This window comes from Triticum aestivum, chromosome 3B (assembly GCF_018294505.1).
Source record: "Triticum aestivum cultivar Chinese Spring chromosome 3B, IWGSC CS RefSeq v2.1, whole genome shotgun sequence".
Taxonomy (NCBI): Eukaryota; Viridiplantae; Streptophyta; class Magnoliopsida; order Poales; family Poaceae; genus Triticum; species Triticum aestivum.
In genome coordinates, this window is record NC_057801.1 from 791,445,341 (window position 1) to 791,467,340 (window position 22,000).

Here is a 22,000-nt window from a genome sequence, read left to right on the forward strand (position 1 = left end):
ATTGTTGCTATTTTTATTTTTTTCCAGTTTTTTTGTTTTGTTTTCTGCATTATTTATTTTCTTTTGTTTTTTGCTTTATTTTTTAATTCTTTTTGCTTTTAGGTCAGCAAAATTATAAACTTTCTGTTAGTGCCATTAGTTTTAGAAAAATTATAAACTTTCTGATAGTGCCATTAGTTTTCAAATTTGAATAGTTAAAATTTGAATTGTTTGAAATTTGTGTGAATCACAAGTTTGTGATTAACTTTACTAAAAAAATGAACATAGATGCGCCTATAGAGAAAATTCAACCTAAATTCATAATAAATTTCTATGAATTTCAGAGAAATTCACTATGAATTTAGGTCAAATTTCCTGTATAGGGGCATCTATTTTCACTTTGAGAGGAGCTCAACAAGGCAGAGAGGGACGGGCTTATAAACCGGTGTGAGCATTGGTCCCGGTTCGTGCGTGGAACCGGGACCAAAAGGTCCAGACGAACCGGGACCAATGGCCCACCACTACTAGGGAAAAGCCTAGCAGCAGCGCGGGTTTTGGGCCTCTCAGGGGACAAGCGCTACTAATAAGGCGCTACAGCTAACGTATAGCAGTAGCGCCTGTTGTCCCACGCTACTGCTATACATGAATAGTTGTAGCGCTATTTAGAAAAGGGCGCTGCTGATATTATCTGCAGCGATGTTTACCGGGAAGCGCTACTGGTAATGCGGCGCTACTGCTAAATCCCCCCCCCCCTCGCTACTACTAGTTTTATTAGTTTTTTCCTGCATATTTGTTTTTGTATTTGTTTTGTATTTGAATAGGCTTTATACAATAATCTTTAGCATATCATACACATACAAATGTAATCATAGCATATACATACAATTAGTCTCATCAAATCATGTCATCATCATAATCATCATCCAACACAAAGTGGTCTCTTGTCATCATCTCGAAAATAGCGATACAAGTCCTCGATTACTTGCAAATACATCGCCATCCATCTAAACAACGGTATACGCAAGAAGAGCTATCACTTTGAGTACATGAGTTCGTATCCCTCTCTCGCATTAGCGTGAACCTAAACTAACTACTGCCTGTCGCTCGGAAACCGGAAACCGGTAACACCTGGGCCTGACACTCTGGCCACTCATCGTATATATACTCCTGGCGTAGCACTTCTTCGCCATCGATGATCTATGCACCTGCATCGTCACATGAGTCGATGATATACAACATATATAGTTGAGCAACAGAAAGAGACAGACTTGGTAAAAATAGAAACAACATATCATAAGCATAAATAACAAAGTTCATCGTACCCAAAATGCCCTAACTAGAGTGATCTTCGCTAGTCGAGGAGGAGGACGGTTTAATTACATCACAAATAAAGTTTCACTGTGCATAACTCAAAGTTTTGTCATATAGAAAGTATGGACTAAACAGACACATTGTCATATATCGACAATCACTCCAACATGCTGTGCCATCCATCGAGGTCAGGGAGATAGTCCCCGAGCTTAGTGAAAGGCTTCATGTCGAGACGCTGAGAGGCTATCCATGTTCGGACGTCTTCCCGCGACATTTGTCCTTCTTCGTAGAACGTCCCTGTTTTTTGGACGACCTCCTTCATGATGATTTGGGCAAGTTCACGCTGGATGTGATAGAACTCAGCTCGAAGTCGATGATCCTCGATATCTCCTACGTTCTTTGCCCATTGCAGAATAAGGGCATCGCCGGATCTAGGTGACATGCGAAGGTTCTGGTGATCCCGTCTGTACTACAGCATGTGGTGTTGGACATAGAATCCATCATTAAGAGAATTGTTCGGTTGCTGGATGCAGCAGAAGTCGGTCTTATGGCCGAAGGCGACCCTACCACCCATTCTCTTCTTGTCCCTGACCTCTCCACCCCTTGCTTGGTAGTAAAACATAGCACTGTCGAGAACATCCTTGATGTGGGTGTAATCCTTTTTGTGAATGTTCTTCGACGAGTCCAAGTAAAGAGCATGGGAGAATTGGGGGTATAGGACGATGAGGACGGCGCGCCCGCAGCTGCGCAAAATAAGTACACGTCAAATTACTTAGCCTCCACCGTGTAAATGAATGATTGAAATCGAAGGAAGGATAGCAGCACGGGTGACTTACACGGGATGATAAGGCACGAGAATCGCCCCCTTGTCCTTATTGGCGAGCATGAAATTGATGATGTATTCCCTCGCGTATACATGATGCTCTGCGCAGACTCCCAAGAAGCCCTCGTGCATGTAGTACGGGTCAGCGACACAGATATGAGATATCTGCTTAACCCCGATGATGTAGTTCATGTGCAAGGCATAAAGGCGGACAAAAGTAAAATCCAGCTTCTTCACGTGAAACATGTCGAATATGTAATTGAATCAGAGGAAGAACTTATCCGCGGGGAAGCTATCGACGTACGACATTTGCCGCGGAACGTTAACCACGTAGAGTGGGTATCCTGGATCTGTCGAGGCGATGAGGCCTTTCTCTACCCGCAGCACATCATCATGAAGTCTCCTTAGATCGCCAAATCTGGCCTATAGCGTTGTTGCACGTAGGATTGGTTGACCGGGGATATGCCATTTATCCGCATCGGGGATATCTATATGGTCCTGAAGCCGAGGCTACTGAGGCGGCTGGATCATAGAATCAACTTTTTTGCCTTTCCTCGCTCTCTTCCTAGACTTCTTTACTACCGGAAGGTCGTCCATAATACGTTGAGACGGCAATTCAGGCACCGACTCATGACGCTCAAACCCTGAGGAGGCGCCAGTATAGACATACTGTTTAGCACCACCATCGTCCTCATCCTCATCCATGGTGATGTCATTAGCAACTAATGGAGCCTCCTACTTACCCCGTCCTCTATCACCCAACCGAACACCCGACGCTAATTGGGTAGGTGGGGTGTTGATGTTTATACCTTGCTGAGGCTGCGTGCTCGTGGGTGTGCTCCCGACCGCCTTCAGACGAAGCAGACTCTTTGGACACAACAGGACCCACCCATTGCAACAATCACCAAGCCGCCGCGGTGTCTCCTCGTCATCCACCAGTAGTGTTGGAGGAGGCAAATTCTCGTGGCCCGGTTCGACACTGGCCACGGAAACCTTGAAGACATTCGGGGGGGATCGGCCGGCTATGGAACAATGGTTCGTTCGGCTCCATTATCGTCGCCTTCCCCATGTCCACCTTCTGGTCGCCGATGGTGTACAATATGGTGCACGGGGTTTCGTCGTCCTGCAAAGAAAAGTCTGCGACGTGAGACATCCGAAAGGCAACGAAAACGGGAGATTATACTTTTATATTGAAGGGGGCCGGTGTGACAGATACCGTGAGGGCATCGAGCTCAGCCAAAGACGAAGCACCGCCGAGCACGTCCGGTGCGGGAGCAGGTGCGGGAGCCGGTGCGGGAGCAGGTGGGGGAGCCGGTGCGGGAGCAGGTGCACGAGCCGGTGTGGGAGCAGGTGCTCCCAAGAAGTCAGCAAGGGGAAAGTCCTCTGCATTTTTTTTCTGGATTTTGCCTTGTCCAAGTGAAAACGCCTGTCACCAAGGAAGTAGACAAATCTGCAACCACCTGTTTTGCGGCAGCTACCGTTGTTGCGACTGTCTGCGATGATTTCTTCTCAACCGCAATCTCAACCTTCTTGTCGATGTTTTCTTCAGTTAACCTCCGTCTTTCCTTTCTCTCCTCCGTGGTCTCATGGTAGTACTTCTTCCATGTGGCGCCGTCTCCGACACCGTGCACGTGTCCATACGACGCTCAAGTATCCACCGGTTGTCGTTTCAATATGTTCAACACCCGGTTGAATGGAGTGTCCCACTTGGGCCTCGCCAATGCCTCAGACGGCGAGTCGCTTTCGGACGCAACCCGGTGCTGCTCTCTCTGCAAAAGGCACAAGGATCATTTACAAATATGACTAACGTGTGCAGTCGAATTGATCAGAAACTAAAATTACCAGCAGTCTCATGAACTCCGTAATGACCGGTGTTGTCTCGTAAACCTTCTTCACTGGGTCCCAACGGTGTCGGGCCCTCAGGATGTCACGCTCCTGTGGGACGGTGAAATCCGCCAAGGGGTCTGGGATGCCCAGACTCGCGGCTTCCGCGTCCTCCTTGGCCCATTTGGACCTCTTTCCGCCGTAACCACGGCTTTCGAGGTGGTGGCTTCCAATGTTCCTCTCTTGAAGCCCCTTCATGTACTTAGACTTGTTTTTGGCAGCTTCAGCCTCGCAAGCCTCCTTGAATATTTGAAACTGGTCTCCCGTGATTGTCGGATTATCCTTTACAATCTCGGAGTAGGGTTCCTTCTTGTCGATGATCCTTGCTTTCACTCGAGTTTTCCAGGTGGCCAACGCATAGCTAAACTTGGTCATGGCGTGTTTGTTTATCTTCTTCATTGCCGGGTCCTCGTCTGGATCTTCATAATCCTTCTCATTCTGGCCCGGGAACAAGAATATCTGGTGAAACTTCTTTAGGAGGGAGCTCCTCATATTTTCTATCTTCTGTAGTTTCTCAGCGTTGATGGTGGCAGTTGTCCGTACGATGCAGCCTATTTGATTGTCGTAGCATCGACGCGCTTCCTCGGGCGCCTTTGGCTCAAAAATGCCGTCGTCCACCTCCATGACCACCAGTCTAGTAGTCCTGAGTTTGTTAGGAAGCTGTTGCCTCTTTGCTTTCGGTTCTACACTGGCTCCGCTCCCCGAGGCAGCACCGGTCTCAGTCTCAGCGCTGGTCCCAATGCCGGCCTGAGTCTCAGCACCGGTCTCAGTCTCAGCACCGGTCTACGTGTCGGTCTCAGTCCCCGATGCCACCGGTGGGCCCAGCAAAAACATCAGTTGATCGTCGGTAAGGCTAAAAAATTCGCCTGCCACCCGGTAGACGTCGACGCAATCACCAGAACCCTGTCCTTCATCGTTGCTAGCCATGTTTCCTATGATTAAATCTAGTCAATTAATTCTAGACCTAATAAAATGAATAATGACATAAAAAAGGCCTATTGTTTTGCAGGAATGTTGACTCCTTCCTGGTGCGGCAAATCCCGGGCACTCGATATGTCCTAGTTTGTAGCACAAGTCATGCCGAAATTCATGGAAAATTTCGGCATGACCATTGCTAAAAGTGGACAAATCGAGAACCTGAAATTTGCCGGAACAGAAATGAATCAACATTCCAGCAAAACATAGGCCACTCAGCATCATTCCTTGGAAACAACAAAGCCACTTGGGCACAATCAAACCACTTCAATGAAAAGATATAACATGACCACTTCAATGAAAAGATATAATCAACAATAAAAGTCTAGGAAGGGATCATCTTTAAAATAAAATTTGCCTAAATTATTTTCCTTCAAAAATAGTGGTCTTTTCAAAAATCAAAAACCTTTGCAAAATGACCTCACTAAACACTTCTATGCCTAGGACAAAACCCAAATTATGTTGATCTAGCTATTCCTCTCTCTCACGCAAACACACATTATTATCTCTAACCCTTCTCTGCCTAGGACAGAACCCAATTAAATTGCAAAGGAACTCCATTTCTCTAACCCTTCTGACCTAATGCTCTAAAATAAAATTTTCCTCTAACCTAGCCAACCTACTTAACCTAGTTGTTAATCCAACGAACCTAATTAACCTACCTATTTAACCTAGTTAGTTAATCTAGTTTACCTAGATAATTAACATAATTAAACTAGTTAACGCAGCTAGTTCTCTGTCAAAGCCCTAAATAAATTTTTGCACTAATTAACCTAGATAATTAACCTAATTAAACTAGTTAACCTGACTAGTTCTCTGTCAAAGCCCTAACTAATTTTTGCACTAACCTAGATAATTAACGTAATTAAACTAGTTAACCTAGCTACTTCTCTATCAAAGCCCTAACTAAATTTTTGCCCTAACCTAGATAATTAAGCTAATTAAACTAGCTTAGCTATGCATGAGAGAGAGAGGAGGGGTGGGGGCTTACAGAGGATGGCTCCGGTGGTGGCGAGGGAGGCAGTGGTGGCAAGGGAGGCAGGGGCGTCTCCGGTGACGGCGAGGGAGGCAGTTGTGGCGAGGGAGGATCCGGTGGCGTCGACGGCGGCTCCGGTGGCGTTGATGAGGCCGCGCGGCTCCGTGGTGTTGGGGGCGGCTCCGGTGGCGTCGACGGCGCACGGCTCTGGTGGCGTCGACGTCGGCAGGAGACGGCGGCGAAGTGGGGCGACGGTGAATCGGGGAGACGGCGGTGGGGTGGGTCGAGGGATTTGGGGGAGAAGTGGTGGTCGGGGGGAAACGGTTTTTTGGTTAAGTCAAACTTAGCGGTAGCGCGTTTCGTAAAACGCGCTATAGCTAAGATAGCTATAGCGGTTTTTACAAAGCGCGCTGCTGCTATAGCTATGTAATTTTCTTCCATTTTTAATTTCCTTTTCTGTTTCTATAGCGGGGGTCTAGGACACGCGCTGCAGCTATGTTTGCTATAGCGCCTCTTACAAACACACGCTACTGCTATGCCTTCCTCCGTTTTTTCACTTTTTCATTTATTTTGCTTTACATTTTATTTTTTTCCTTTCTCGTTTTTCTATTTCTTTCATTTTCATTTACTTTTCTATTTGTTTTTCATCTTATTTTATTACCATTAGTAGTAGCGCTCTTTGTAGGAAACGCGCTACTACTTATGCCCTAGCGGTAGCGCGCTTCTTCCAAGCCCGCTACTGCTATGCGTAGCCTATTATTCTACCAACGGGAATATTAGTAGTAGCGCTTTTGCCGCTACACGCGCTACTGCTAAGATTGTATATGTAGCGCGGTTTTTTCTCAATCGCTACTGCTATCTAGCACTAGCGCCCTTTTTTGACCCGCGCTGTTGCTAAATTTCTGCGTATAAGGTTTTCCCTAGTAGTGCACGTGGCTGCCCTCTTGAGAGTGTTCTTGGTGAGAACATAGTTGACAAGGAGCGAACCGGGATTAATGGTATTACGGGGGCCGAACCATAAGACATTAAAGCATTTCAAATGAACTCTGAAAAAGTTGAAAGTTGGCATGGTATCATAATTTCACCCACATAGCATGTGCATGTACAAAACGGACAATGGTATCATACTCGTCTGTTACAAAGTTGGCATGGTATCATCATAATAGTTGCGGGAGAAAGTCTTCACTTTTTCTTCGCTTGTGTCATTTGTTTATTGCGCCGTAACCATGGATAATCTTCATCATTTATCAGGATGCTTGGGTCAGCCTTGACTTTGAAAGGAGGAATTTCATGAAACTTCTCATAATCTTCAGACATGTCTGTCTTGCCCTCCACTCCCACGATGTCCCTTTTTCCTGAAAGAACTATGTGGCGCTTTGGCTCATCGTATCATGTATTCGCTTCCTTATCTTTTCTTTTTCTCGATCTGGTAGACATGTCCTTCACATAGATAACCTGTGCCACATCATTGGCTAGGACGAACGGTTTGTCAGTGTACCCAAGATTTTTCAGACCCACTGTTGTCATTCCGTATTGTGGGTCTACCTGTACCCCGCCTCCTGACAGATTGACCCATTTGCACTTAAACAAAGGGACCTTAAAATCATGTCCGTAGTTAAGTTCCCATATGTCCACTATGTAACCATAATATGTGTTCTTTCCCCTCTCGCTGGCTGCATCAAAGCGGACACCGCTGTTTTGGTTGGTGCTCTTTTGATCTTGGTCAATCATGTAAAATGTATTCCCATTTATCTCGTATCCTTTCCAAATCGTAACATTCGAAGATGGTCCCCTGGACAACAAGTACAACTCATCACAAACAGTGTTGTCACCTCTGAGACGTGTTTCCAACCAACTGCTGAAAGTCCTGATGTGTTCACATGTAATCCAGTCGTCGCACTGCTCCGAGTGTTTGGAGCGCAGACTGTTCTTGTGTTCATCGACATAAGGGGACACCAAGGTAGAGTTCTGTAGAACTGTGCAGTGTGCTTGAGACCAAGAATATCCGTTCCTGCATATTATTGAGTCCCTTCCAAGCGTGTCTTTTCCAGTCAGTCTCCCCTCATACCGCGATTTAGGGAGACCTATCTTCTTAAGGCCAGGAATGAAGTCAACACAAAACCCGATGACATCCTCTGTTTGATGGCCCATGGACATGCTTCCTTCTGGCCTAGCGCGGTTACGGACATATTTCTTTAGGACTCCCATGAACCTCTCAAAGGGGAACATATTGTGTAGAAATATGGGCCCAGAATGACAATCTCGTCGACTAGATGAACTAGGACATGTGTCATGATATTGAAGAAGGATGGTGGGAACACCAGCTCGAAACTGACAAGACATTGCGCCACATCACTGCTTAGCCTTGGTACGATTTCTGGATCGATCACCTTCTGAGAGATTGCATTGAGGAATGCACATAGCTTCACAATGGCTAATCGGACGTTTTCCGATAGAAGCCCCCTCAATGCAACCGGAAGCAGTTGCGTCATAATCACGTGGCAGTCATGAGATTTTAGGTTCTGAAATTTTTTCTCTGCCATATTTATTATTCCCTTTATATTCGACGAGAAGCCAGTCGGGACCTTCATACTAAGCAGGCATTCGAATAATATTTCCTTCTCTTCTTTGGTAAGAGCGTAGCTAGCAGGACTTTCATACTGTTTCGGAGGCATGCCGTCTTTTTCGTGCAAACGTTGCAGGTCCTCACGTGCCTCAGGTGTATCTTTTGTCTTCCCATACACGCCCAAGAAGCCTAGCAGGTTCACGCAAAGGTTCTTCGTCACGTGCATCACGTCGATCGAAGAGCCGACCTCTAGATCTTTCCAGTAGGGTAGGTCCCAAAATATAGATTTCTTCTTCCACATGGGTGCGTGTCCCCCAGCGTCACTCGGAACAGCTAGTCCACCGGGACCCTTTCCAAACATTACGTGTAAATCATTGACCATAGCAAGTACGTGATCACCGGTACGCATGGCGGGCTTCTTCTGGTGATCTGCCTCGCCTTTGAAATGCTTGCCTTTCTTTCGACATTGATGGTTGGTCGGAGGAAATCGACGATGGCCCAGGTACACATTCTTCCTACAGCTTCCCAGGTATATACTTTCGGTGTGAGCTAAACAGTGCGTGCATGCGTGGTATCCTTTGTTTGTCTGTCCTGAAAGGTTACTAAGAGCGGGCCAATCGTTGATGGTCACGAACAGCAACGCCTTTAGGTCAAATTCCTCCTGTTTGTGCTCATCCCACGTACGTACACCGTTTCCATTCCACAACTGTAAAAGTTCTTCAACTAATGGCCTTAGGTACACATCAATGTCGTTGCCGGGTTGCTTAGGGCCTTGGATGAGAACTGGCATCATAATGAACTTCCGCTTCATGCACATCCAAGGAGGAAGGTTATACATACATAGAGTCACAGGCCAGGTGTTGTGATCTGCTCCCCGAAAGGATTAATGCCATCCGCGCTTAAACCAAACCATACGTTCCTTGGGTCACGTGCAAACTCAGCCCAGTACTCTCTCTCAATTTTTCTCCACTGCGACCCGTCAGCGGGTGCTCTCAACTTCACGTCCTTCTTATGGTCCTCACTGTGCCATCGCATTAACTTGGCATGCTCTCCATTTCTGAACAGACGTTTCAACTGTGGTATTATAGGAGCATACCACATCACCTTCGTAGGAACCCTCTTCCTTGGGTGCTCGCCGTCAACACCACTAGGTTCATCTCGTCTGATCTTATACCGTAATGCACTGCATATCGGGCATGCCTTCAGGTCCTTGTACGCACCGCGGTAGAGGATGCAGTCATTAGGGCATGCATGTATCTTCTGCACCTCCAATCCTAGAGGGCATACGACCTTCTTTGCTGCGTATGTACTATCGGGCAATTCGTTATCCTTTGGAAGCTTCTTCTTCAATATTTTCAGTAGCTTCTCAAATCCTTTGTTAGGCACAACATTCTCTGCCTTCCACTGCAGCAATTCCAGTACGGTACCGAGCTTTGTGTTGCCATCTTCGCAATTGGGGTACAACCCTTTTTGTGATCCTCTAACATGCGATCGAACTTCAGCTTCTCCTTTTGACTTTCGCATTGCGTCCTTGCATCGACAATGACCCGGCGGAGATCATCATCATCGGGCACATCGTCTGGTTCCTCTTGATCTTCAGCAGCTTCGCCCGTTGCAGCATCATCGTGCACATCGTCTGGTTCCTCTTGATGTTCAGTAGCATCACCGTATTCAGGGGGCACATAGTTGTCATCGTACTCTTCTTCTTCGCCGTCTTCCATCATAACCCCTATTTCTCCGTGCCTCGTCCAAACATTATAGTGTGGCATGAAACCCTTGTAAAGCAGGTGGGTGTGAAGGATTTTCCGGTCAGAGTAAGACTTCGTATTCCCACATATAGGGCATGGACAACACATAAAACCATTCTGCTTGTTTGCCTCAGCCACTTCGAGAAAATCATGCACGCCCTTAATGTACTCGGAGGTGTGTCTGTCACCGTACATCCATTGCTAGTTCATCTGCGTGCATTATATATAATTAAGTGTGTCAAAAATCATTACAGAACATCATGAATAGATAATTAAGTGACCAAATTAATAGAAGTTCATCATCACATTAAAACCAAAGTACATACATAGTTCTATCTAACAACATAAAGCTCTGCAGAGCATCTAAATTAATTAAACCATACATTGAAACTATGTAAAACATTTCAATGCGAAAACAAATGCAATCATAATCGCAACCAAGGTAACAACTGATCCAACGGCATAATGATACCAAGCCTCGGTATGAATGGCATATTTTATAATCTTTCTAATCTTCAAGCGCATTGCATCCATTTTGATCTTGTGATCATCGACGACATCCGCAACATGCAACTCCAATATCATCTTCTCCTCCTCAATTTTTCTTATTTTTTCCTTCAAGAAATTGTTTTCTTCTTCAACTAAATTTAACCTCTCGACAATAGGGTCGGTTGGAATTTCCGGTTCAACAACCTCCTAGATAAATAAAATCTATGTCATGTTGGTCGGCATAATTTTCATAAACAATAAATGAACCAATAGTTATGAAAAGATAATATATACCACATCTGAATCATAGACAGGACGAGGGCCGGCGGGGGCGGATACCAAAACCATCGCACTATATAAGATGCAATGATAAAAGTAAGAAAATAATACAAGTATCTATCTAAACATACAAGTAAGAATATTTTTCCTTTTAGAAAGAAGATAAGAACAAGAGGCTCACCACGGTGGTGCCGGCGATGAGATCGGCGCGGGTGATCGACGGCGGTGAAGACGGGGACGGGGCATGACGGACCGCTAAACCTAGACAAATATTAAGGAAAATGGAGCTTGGAGGTCGAGCTTGAAGAGAAGAAAGCTTAAGTAGTGTGGCTCGGGCATTCCATCGAACACCTTGTGTGCATAGGAGGTGAGCTAGAGCACCACCAAGCCCTCTCCCCCTCGGCGGCCAGAAAAAACAGAGCAGTGTGCTCTGCTCTTACGCGAGGGCGTATATATAGGCACCTCATTGGTCCCGGTTGGTGGCATGAACCGGGACTAAAGGGCAACCTTTGGTCCCGGTTCAAGCCACCAACCGAGACCAATGGTGGTGGGCCAGGAGTGAGGCCCATTGGTCCCCGTTCGTCCCACCAACTGGGACCAAAAAGTCCAGACGAACCGGGACCAATGGCCCACGTGGCCCGGCCGGCCCCCGGGGCTCACGAACCGGGTCCAATGCCACCGTGGGTCCCGATTCTAGACTGAACCGGGACTAATGGGCTGACCCGGCCTGGACTTTTGCCCCCTTTTCTACTAGTGTCAATTCCAAATTACTACCACGCTATATTTAATTGCAAACCTGTTTACACCGATCAAAACCTAAATGGTTTCCCACTTAAGAGCATATTAGTACTCGGTTATAAATACTACCTACTCCAAGATGACTGCACATTCTTCCTCAACTCCTCATCCACAAAAAACAAACAAGTCTTTCATCATCATTCCCTTGCGTCTGCCATGGCCTTGAAGAGTTATGGGTCAAGAGATTACTACCAGGGAGGGGCGAGCATGGAAGCGGAAGCGCGAGAGATGTCTCGCACCGTGAAAGCCGTCGACATGTCCCGCCGCGCCGCCGTAGCAGCATAGAGGTCCCGCTACACCGTTGATGCACCAGACTGGTATGGCTGCGCCGCGGAAACAACAGAGATGTCCTGCCACGCCGCGAATGTAGCAGAGAGGTCCTCCCGCGCCGCGGCAGCATGGGAAAATGTCTCGTGTGCGGGCGAGGACACTCACAGGCGCATGCGCACTATGCTTGATGACCAGATGGATCCGATCTCCGGCTGGATGAAGCTGCAGCACGAGATGAATGCCTCGTTTCAAAATGCTACCGGCTTCATCCGGGACTAGGGTGGACAAGGTGAAGCTCTGTACCGAGCGTGATCTGCTAAGCACGAAGATCGCCGGAAGGACGAAGCAGCACGAGGAGACCACTGCGTTGTTGAAGAGGACGGACATCGTCGTCAAGAAACTTAAGGACGAAAATGCCATGCTCCGCATCGAGCGTGAAAGGCTGGTGTAGGAATCCGTGGATGCTCTCAAGTAGCATATTGAGGACACGGAAGAGTTCATCGCTGCTCGCCGCGAGAACTAGTCTCCACGGCCTCCAGCAACGCATCAAGAAAGTAGAGATCAGCGAGCCAGATCATTGTGTACGTCTTTTCTTCTTCTTTTGCCCTTATGTATTTCGGGTGTCGCATGTGGCATTTTTAATTATCTTCCTAAATATGTAAGACAATTATTATCCACTATCATCGTCCTTATATATTCAAGGGCGCGGTGGACCTCGGCCCTTGCCGACGAGACGTCTCTGTTTTCTGTTGTTCCTTCGTGTTTTGTTTGGGTTTGTGTTCTGCTCAAGAAGATGAGACGACGGCGGCTCCTTGAAGATGGAATAAGGTTCTTCCTACCTAGCTTCCGACTCGATGATGAATCTAGCATCATCGCTGGGCGTGTGGAAATGTGTCTCCGACAGATATGTCATTGGTGGATTTGCTCGAATCTGGTCATAGTTCGTCTACGCTCATGTATTTTCAGGTTGGATCCTTCCGATCTACGCTACGCTTCATCGGCGGCGGTTGCTGTTCTGTTGTGCTGGTTCTATGGGCTCTTAGCATGATGTCTTCCCGACGGTCTACTAAAACAAGTTTTGCCCGGCTCCGACGAGAGAGGAGCAGTGACGGCGGCGTGCCTCCGGTTTGCTTCAGTGCTTGTAGTCGTCGCTAGGTTGTCTACGAATCTAGATTTAATTTTTATTATTTCTGGTGTTCGTTGTACTGCCATGATTGAAGATGAATAGAGCGGAAGTTTTCTTGCAAAAAAATAATAATATTATCTCTGTCCTAGAAAGTTGGTCTTACATATTATTAAAAGATATATCCGTATCTAGATACATCCGTATCTAGACAAATCTAATACAAGCTTTTTTGAGGGGGAGTGAGTACTACAAAGTATATAATATACTAATAATTTTATTATGTGCCAAGCCTTAAGATTAATATGGACATTCTTGATCTGTCACTTTTGTGAAAACAACCTCATAGATAACGATGCTCCTAAATGAAACCGGCTGAACGAATATTCCACATACTGACCATAGGCATTTCTTATTTTTGGACACCGTGGCCACCCCAATCCCGTCTCCACCTTACTCGATTTGATAATTCTTGTCGTGGACATGGCAATTTGTGTATAGTTCAAGGGTCATGATGTGTGTACAAAGTGAGTGCAGTGTGTGCTGTCAGTCAGATGGATATTATCCTTACTCAAGTTTACTACTCTTGCCGGCTACATAGTATGAGCCGAGACACAACGTATAAACATGGTTCGCAGAAGAAAGAGACGGCTCCCGCCTTGTCGATAGTTCACTGCATGCATCTTCTTCTCCAAAGTTGTGACCTAGGGGGCAACGAAGAAAGGAAGCCCTCCCGACTTGCTCCCGCGGGCAACCGTGGCCGCCACCACTTCTCGCCGCCGTCCCTGGCTTCCCACCCCTCGCCGTCATCGGTGGAGTCGCTGGCCAAAGGTCACGTGGTGTAGGTGGTGGTGCGGCGGCTCCGTCCCTCGCGATGTGGTGCCCAATCAAACCAATGCAAAAGAGAAGTATATCCTAGTTTTATAACCCTAACCCTATATAAGTACCTAATGTTTGACGCAATGAAGGCATAGGAGCTCGAACGCTCCAAGTAACCATGCAGGTGACGAATTGCAACTATGGCGAACCTCAGTGGGGCGAGGCGTCACTCGAGAGGGTTGACTGGGAGAGAGCTCACCTGATACGGTTCAACCAAACCCGACTCTGCCTCATCGGCACGCGGCGCGTGCCTCCCCCGCCATGTCATCGCTGCATGCGGGCCCCGACGAAGTGTGGTACCAGTTCGTCGACCTAGTTTCAATTGTGGGGTTTTTGTGTAATTCTCCATGCGAAATCCTTCTCGCAAAAAAAAAAAAAAAAATACCCTCCATGTAAAGCAAAGCAGTTTGTGTTACAGCGGAGTCAAGTCAGGCCGGGGACTGGTCTTCCTCCGCCGCGCACGGCCTGCTCGCCGGCGATGGCTCATAACCCGCGATACATCCGCCGCCTCCTCCTCGTCGCCGCCGCCGGGGCCTTCATCTACATCCAAGTAAACCCCTCCCTCCCTCCTTTGCTCTGCTCTCTCCGCGGATCAGATCCATCCGGCTCAGCCAGTCGCCCGCCGGGGATCTGACCGCCTCAACAAGGCCTTCATCTTCTCCAACCGCAAATCGGATTGGCCGAGTAGATTTACCCTTGATTCGGTTTCCCCTTTCTGTTCAGGTGCGGCTCTTTTCTACCCAGTCTCATGACGCCGGACGCCTCGCCCTCGCGGAAGCAGTAAGCCGCCTCCTCCTCTCCGGTATGAGGCTCATTCCAGGGCATAATCCAAGATGTTAACCTGTTCTGCTCTACAGGGTCAACCTAATCTCCCCGTTGCCGCTGTTGTCATAATGGCTTGCAATCGACCAGACTATTTGCAGAGGACAGTTGAATCTATCCTCAAGTACGCTCTGTCTCCTCATTCCTCTGTTTTCCAAAAAAGAAATTTTTCTGATGAGAGCCCACTCAGTTGATGAGACATGTGTCTGTTATATGTGAAATCAAATGTTTTTAATCTTATCACATCACTGGTCATACAACATCTCATTAGGAAACTTAGACCATTACACCCTAATCTGTTTATGAAGCCTGTTTGCTCCTTTTACTTCCATGTAGCTTCAGTTTACACGTACTTTGTAGAACACATTTCCTGACCAATTGATGGACAATAACTCTTCCAGGTATCAGAAAGCAGTTGCTTCAAAGTTCCCACTATTTATATCACAGGTAATGCTAATAGCAATTTCAGTTCTTGTCCTCGGTCTCTCTAAGTGTGTGGAATGATATTTTTACATTGCTTCTTTCAATTGCAGGATGGAACAAATGGAGAAGTTAAAAATAAGGCCTTGAGTTATGCCCAAATAACATTTATGCAGGTGCGGAAAGAAACACTTCCTCTATGCTTAATTGCCTCATACTATAGCAGAACAAGCTCTGCTTCTCCTGTAATATTGCTAGCATAGCTGATACTACAAGTTATTGCGTGACTGCTTATTCTAAGTAGCCATATGGGTGCAGTTTTAATTTTTTTTTTGAAATTTTGTCCTGCAAAAAGCTGTAGATGTACCAAGAGGTGGTAGCGAATCTAGATGGATGTAGGGCTTGAAGCGTATTGCCGGTTTTAACTTCTTGAGGAGATTATTTTGGTACTGGGGAAGTAGGTTATGTAGGTGGATGTCAAATGAGCGATGCCAATGGTCGAAACATGAAATGGTCCGCCCCTGGTACAGCATCAATTGGAACTGCTACCCTTGAGAAAACCGTGTAATGCGGGGGGAAGGGGTGGGGCTGGGAGGATATTGGATCTGGATGATTGCACCTTTTATCATTGCAGTATTGTCTAAATAGCATTTACAGTACTTCTCTAGGCATACAGGCTACGAGCAAATGATTTGTTTAGCTAGCACTCAGTGTTCTTTTTCCCTTTGATGTGGTGCAGCATGTAGATCTTGAACCTGTGCACACTGAAAGTCCAGGGGAAAACATTGCATATTACAAGATAGCTAGTAGGTGATCCTCAATTGATGAGGTATTTCTTAAGGCTGATGGAAGGATTGATTTTTGTTCTAACGATGTTTCTCAATTCAGACCACTATAAATGGGCATTGGATGAGCTACTTATTAAGCATAATTTTCGTCGAGTAATCATTCTGGAAGGTCTGATCTCTTTGATGATTCTTCGACTGTCTTGTTCTTATCTATATTGCACATGCCATCTCATTTCCATGGTTTAATGGTTAATAGATGACATGGAGATCGCCCCAGATTTCTTCGACTACTTTGAGGCTGCAGCGAAATTACTTGATACTGACAAGTATGTTACAACTGTACTCCGACTATAGATGGCAAAGACAATTGATTAATATCAAGTGTTTCTAATTAGGTTACTGTAACTGTTCTTGTTGTTGTGGTATTGTAGGTCGATAATGGCTGTTTCTTCTTGGAATGACAATGGGCAGAAGCAGTTTGTTTATGACCCAAGTTAGTATCCTGATAGGCATTTGTTCAACTTTATTTCCGCATTGATAGAGAAAGTTACTCATTATTGTAGATAATGCGTTGCAGAAGCTCTTTATCGTTCGGACTTCTTTCCTGGGCTTGGATGGATGCTAACAAAGTCAACATGGATGGAGCTGTCACCAAAGTGGCCCAAAGCATATCCTTACTGTTGCCTACTGATTCTTAGATTAACAGATATGCTTTTTTTTTACTACCTTGTATCAGCTGTTTCTTCCTTGACAAGAGTTTACTTATTGGGATGATTGGGTGAGGCTAAAGGAGGTACACGGAGGCCGGCAATTTATTCGACCAGAAGTATGCAGAACATACAACTTTGGCGAGCATGTATGTTGGCTACTTTATGACAATGCAAACTGCATTTTTGCATGCAGTAACAACCAGTTGATTAGCCCTTGACTATTTGAGCCATTGCCTCTGGATTGCTGGCATTTAACACTTGTGTTTTCATGCGTCCACTCCAGGGATCAAGCATGGGACAGTTCTTCGATCAGTACTTGAAACCAATCAAGTTAAATGATGCTCATGTATGCAATCTTCCTATATATTTTAGTTTGTACACAATTTATAAGCTCTGTGTTGCTGAGATTTACTGTTATGGTGCTGCTAGAAGGAGGGCGCGAGAGGGCCGGCCGGGGGCCTTTCTGCCCACGGCCGGGCAAGAGGGAAGGGATTTCCTTCTTAATTCTTGCTTTCTTAGATTGATACATCTCCTCTCTTTCTATAGAGGTTTACTTGACTCCCAAGCAAGGCTTACTTGACCCCTAAGCAAGCGACCCTTATATCTAATTAACCCTAAGACTAACGGACCCATTAGGCCCATTACGTACTCTAGGTGCTGCTAGAAGGAGGGCGTGAGAGGGCCGGCCGGGGGCCTTTCTGCCCACGGCTGGGCAAGAGGGAAGGGATTTCCTTCTTAATTCTTGCTTTCTTAGATTGATACATCTCCTCTCTTTATATAGAGAGGTTTACTTGACTCCCAAGCAAGGCTTACTTGACCCCTAAGCAAGCGACCCTTATATCTAATTAACCCTAAGACTAAGGGACCCATTAGGCCCATTACGTACTCTAACACTACACCCCACCTGGACATGCAGCTTGTCCTCGAGCTGCAGCCTAACCAACTTATAACCATGACTCGACGCAACACAAACCTAACACCTAAAAACAAGCCTTTTACATCTCGGCTTGTGTTATTACTCTCAACCTGAAATAGACTGTGACGCTTTATTTTGGACGTGCACGTGTACAGCCACCTGGATCCCATGGACACCACCTGGACAAAAGGAGTGCATGTGTATGGATGTTGGTCTGCACTGCACAGGGAAGAGTGGAGGGCTTGCGATGGAGAATGTCGAGGAGGGGTGCACCCCCCCAACCGCCGATGTCGCAGACTTTGAGGTCGCTGCCCATGGGGAAAACAGCATGCCCGCCGCCCGTGGGGGAAACCGCATGCCCAAGATCCTCGACGCAGCGGACGAGATCGAGGTCCTTTGCGCAGCGAAGGGCAACTTGGAGGAGCGGCAGCTGCAGACCACACATCTCCCGCACACGCCGACGCGCTAGGAGGCCGCGCGCCGCAGCCTGCAGCCTCACCGCCGCCGACACGTGGCAGGTAGCGATCCAAGACGGAAGCGGTGACGGCGGTGGCGGGGACTTGATCTGCTGGATGTGGACGCCCTGGGATGGCGGCGGCGCTGATGGGAACAAGGTCGTCGCAGTCCCGTCGTAGGGCATCCCATACTGGGCGGTGGAGCTGACCGGCGGTGGCTGCTGCAGCTGCAGCGGCTGCTGCGGTGTCGCATCGGGCAGCGGCAGCGGCTGCTGCGGTGGAGCGCTGGGCGCGGCGGAGGCCGCCAGGAGCGGCGGCTGCCATTGCAGCCAGGGCTGGGCGGTGGTGGCGATGGATGGCAGCTGCAGCGGCCCGGCGAGCGCGGCGAAGGCCGCCTGGTGCGGCGGCTGCCACGGCAGCCACGGCGGCGCGGGGGCGACGATGGGCGGCGCAGCCGGGGGCGGCCTGTAGGACCCGGCCAAGAACAGGTGGATCTCCTGGACCGCCTGGGTTAGGTCCTGCAGCACCCCGAACACCTCCTCCGGGGTGAGGACGGTGGGGGCGGGCGCGACGGAGGATCCCGGCATGGGCAGGAGCGGGGTGACGTTCGTGGGAAGGGACGGGCTTGGCGGCGGTGAAGACATGATCGAACCGAAGCTAGCTGATACCAAATTGTTATGGTGCTGCTAGAAGGAGGGCGCGAGAGGGCCGGCCGGGGGCCTTTCTGCCCACGGCCGGGCAAAAGGGAAGGGATTTCCTTCTTAATTCTTGCTTTCTTAGATTGATATATCTCCTCTCTTTATATAGAGAAGTTTACTTGACTCCCAAGCAAGGCTTACTTGACCCCTAAGCAAGCGACCCTTATATCTAATTAACCCTAAGACTAACGGACCCATTAGGCCCATTACGTACTCTAACATTTACCTGTGCCCCTTTTATCGCTCCAGATTGACTGGAACTCCGAGGACCTGAGCTACCTCACTGAGGTAAGATTTAATCTGTTCCTCAGAGAGAAAGGTGATGTTTCCATAAGAGTGTGTCTAATGCTTGTGTTGGTAACATTAGGAAAACTTCTTGATCAAATTTGGAAAAGATGTCGCTAATGCCACACCTGTGCTTGGATCCGATGATTTGTTGAAGGCCCACAATCTGGATATGGACGTAAGGATTCAGTATAACGACCAGGGCGATTTCGAGCGTGTAGCTCGTCAGTTTGGAGTATTTGAAGAGTGGAAGGTTCCCTTGCTAACTCAATTTAATTTGTTTATGTTTCGTTCTCAAGTATGGCAAGTGATAAGTCTCTGTGGTGATTCTTTGCTATATTAGGAAATTGTAATTTTGCATTTGGACTGGAAATGCGTTAGAACCTGAGTAATAGTAGTCTTCCAGTGCAAAACATTATTGCTCATATTTTATTTTTTTCTGCCATTTTCCAAGGACGGTGTTCCACGGGCAGCTTACAAAGGCGTGGTGGTCTTCCGATACAAGAGCAGTCGAAGACGAATATACCTTGTCGGCCCTGACTCTCTTCGTCAACTCGGGGTTTAACTTAGCGGTGCCGAGGTAGGATATTTTCTCTATTGACACCCTGTATATCGCTGTCAATCTGTCATTACTCGTTACTGAGGTAATTATTTGTTCTCCGTGTGTTTTTCAAGATTCACACAGCATGCTGGGCGGTTGAAAATATGATTCTTCAAGTTGTAGCATCATAGGGACATTGTACGCTCAGATTTTTAGATACAGGTCAGCATTGTAAAGTATTAACTGAACAACATACGTTGGTATACGACGGCCAACGGTGACACCTGGAGCTATGGTGTGCTACTCTATGAGCTCATCATGGGCACCGGCGTGTCGATGGGGAACCGCCCTGAGGATGAGCAGAAGGTGTTGGACTGGGTCACTGGGCAAAGGCATATCGTCAGGTGTTGATCTGAATCCTAGTTAATTGAGGTGCTTACATATAACTGAATCCTTGTTTTTTTTTTGACATCTATACCTGAACCTACACTAGTATATGTGCTGGTGTATTGAGTGATCTATTCCACCCAAAAGAATGACAGTCTGCAGCTTCAGCTGTAAATGGAGATTATTTATATGTTGTAATCGAGACTATATATGTTGTAATCCAAACAACTCGGTGAATCGGCATCTGTACATTTTTTGAATGGCATGAAACATCTTTTTTGAATTATGGAAACATTTTTTTACATTGTATGAATATTTTTTTTAAATACAAACATTTTTAGAAACATGTGAACATTTTTATAAACATGTTCATTTTTCTAATGTATGAAATATATTTTTAACTACATGAATACTTTTTCCATTATTCAAATATTTTTTAACAATGCCATGAATATTTTCTACGGAAATGTGAACACTTTAAAATGTGATGAATATTTTTTTAATGCTATAACATTTTTTTTGCGGGGGAATGCTATAACATTTTCTAAAAGATGCACAACATTTTTATAACCCTGCATGAACATTTTGTGAATGTGCAGTGAACCTTTTACATAAAGTTAAATTTGAAAATATTTATTCAGAGTATTTCACAATATAAACCAAAATAACAATAATAAATGAAAATAACAAAAAAATGGGAATGAGAAAGGAAAGGAAAGGAAAGAAAACGTTGAAAGGACGCACGTGTCGTGCTTTTAGGCCTGGCCCATCTGCACAATGATGCCGGCGAGCGCACCGTCCTCGCTACAAGAGGAACCCACGCTAAGAAAATTAAAAAGATTGTCTTGAACTCGCTGACGTGTAACAAAAGGACCCTGATACGGCGCTGACGTTCGGGCCAGTTCCTATTTGGCGCCTTTAGCGTCCGATTTAGTTATTCTCGCAATCGGGCGCATACCCCCCTCTCATCAATCGCGTCGCACTGGGCCGGCCTACCTTGGTTTTTCTTCTTCACGTTTTAACGCCAAAAAAAACGCAGCAGATGCGTTTCGAACCTGCGACCTCCTGCCGTAGCATAAGCTGCGCTGACCACCACACCACCAACACCTGATTTGTTCAGTTATACACTTTTACTTCTGCTCTTCTTTGTTCTTTTTTTATTTTTCGTGTTTGTTTTTTTATTGGAACGATTTTGTTAGTTTTATTTTTTCTAATTCTAAATAAAAAAAATTCAAAATTGATGAACTTTTTCCTAAGTTTAATGAACTTTTTCAACTCTTTATCAAAATCGATGAACTTTTCCATATTTTTTGAATATTTTTGAAAAAATGGACTTTTTTTGAAAAAAGATGAACTGTTTTGAGAATCGATGAACTTTTTTCAAAATTGATGAACTTTTTCCAAATTTTGTGAACTTTTTTGGAAGTTGATGAACTGTTTTGAAATTTAGTGAACTTTTTTGTTACCGATGAACATTTTTCAAAATAGATGAACTTTTTTCAGATTTTGTGACCATTTTTCTAAATAGATGAAAATTTTCAATTTTTATAAACTTTTTGAATTCGTGAACTTTTATGAATACAGGAACTTTTTTCAATTCGTGATTATTTATTAAATCTGTCGACTTCCAAATTTTGTTCACATTTTTTCTAAAGAAATCATGTTTTTATAGAATGTTTTCAAATAAATCAAAAATCAACGTAACAATGTACGTGAAATAAATAGCGTGCCAACAGTTTTCTGTTGTTATACCGTGTCGCGCTAGATTATTTTACAAAGAGCAACTTACTCTAGTGGTTAGGTATTCATGGATGTGAGGTATGAGGCGCGAGTTCGATTCCACACCAGGACTATATTTGACTGTAATTTTTTTCGCGC

General features: G+C 46.0%; 1 protein-coding gene across 2 annotated transcripts; it reads left to right on the plus strand.

The window, feature by feature from the left end:
• The first annotated feature begins 14,471 nt into the window (after positions 1-14,471).
• LOC123072464 (alpha-1,3-mannosyl-glycoprotein 2-beta-N-acetylglucosaminyltransferase) lies at positions 14,472-20,408 on the plus strand. Of its 2 annotated transcripts, none has more exons than XM_044496014.1 (16): positions 14,472-14,650; positions 14,824-14,880; positions 14,958-15,046; positions 15,324-15,369; positions 15,456-15,518; positions 16,082-16,148; positions 16,231-16,299; positions 16,387-16,456; positions 16,562-16,623; positions 16,708-16,798; positions 16,893-16,986; positions 17,124-17,186; positions 19,159-19,197; positions 19,277-19,447; positions 19,649-19,774; positions 19,870-20,408. In XM_044496014.1, exons 1-15 carry the CDS (start codon positions 14,579-14,581, stop codon positions 19,757-19,759), a joined length of 1,164 nt encoding a protein of 387 aa, XP_044351949.1. In that variant the 5' UTR covers positions 14,472-14,578; the 3' UTR covers positions 19,760-19,774; positions 19,870-20,408. The 2 variants fall into 2 exon arrangements, with proteins under 2 accessions (XP_044351949.1, XP_044351950.1); XM_044496015.1 differs by having other exon boundaries at positions 19,352-19,447.
• Positions 20,409-22,000: the final 1,592 nt, after the last annotated feature.

Excerpts from the sequence above, each read along its gene's own strand:
- LOC123072464 (XM_044496014.1), top strand. The coding sequence starts at position 14,579 with ATGGCTCATAACCCGCGATACATCCGCCGCCTCCTCCTCGTCGCCGCC. Across the intron at positions 15,370-15,455 it reads TCCCACTATTTATATCACAG|GATGGAACAAATGGAGAAGT; the intron begins GTAATGCTAATA and ends TTTCAATTGCAG. Across the intron at positions 16,987-17,123 it reads CATACAACTTTGGCGAGCAT|GGATCAAGCATGGGACAGTT; the intron begins GTATGTTGGCTA and ends CGTCCACTCCAG.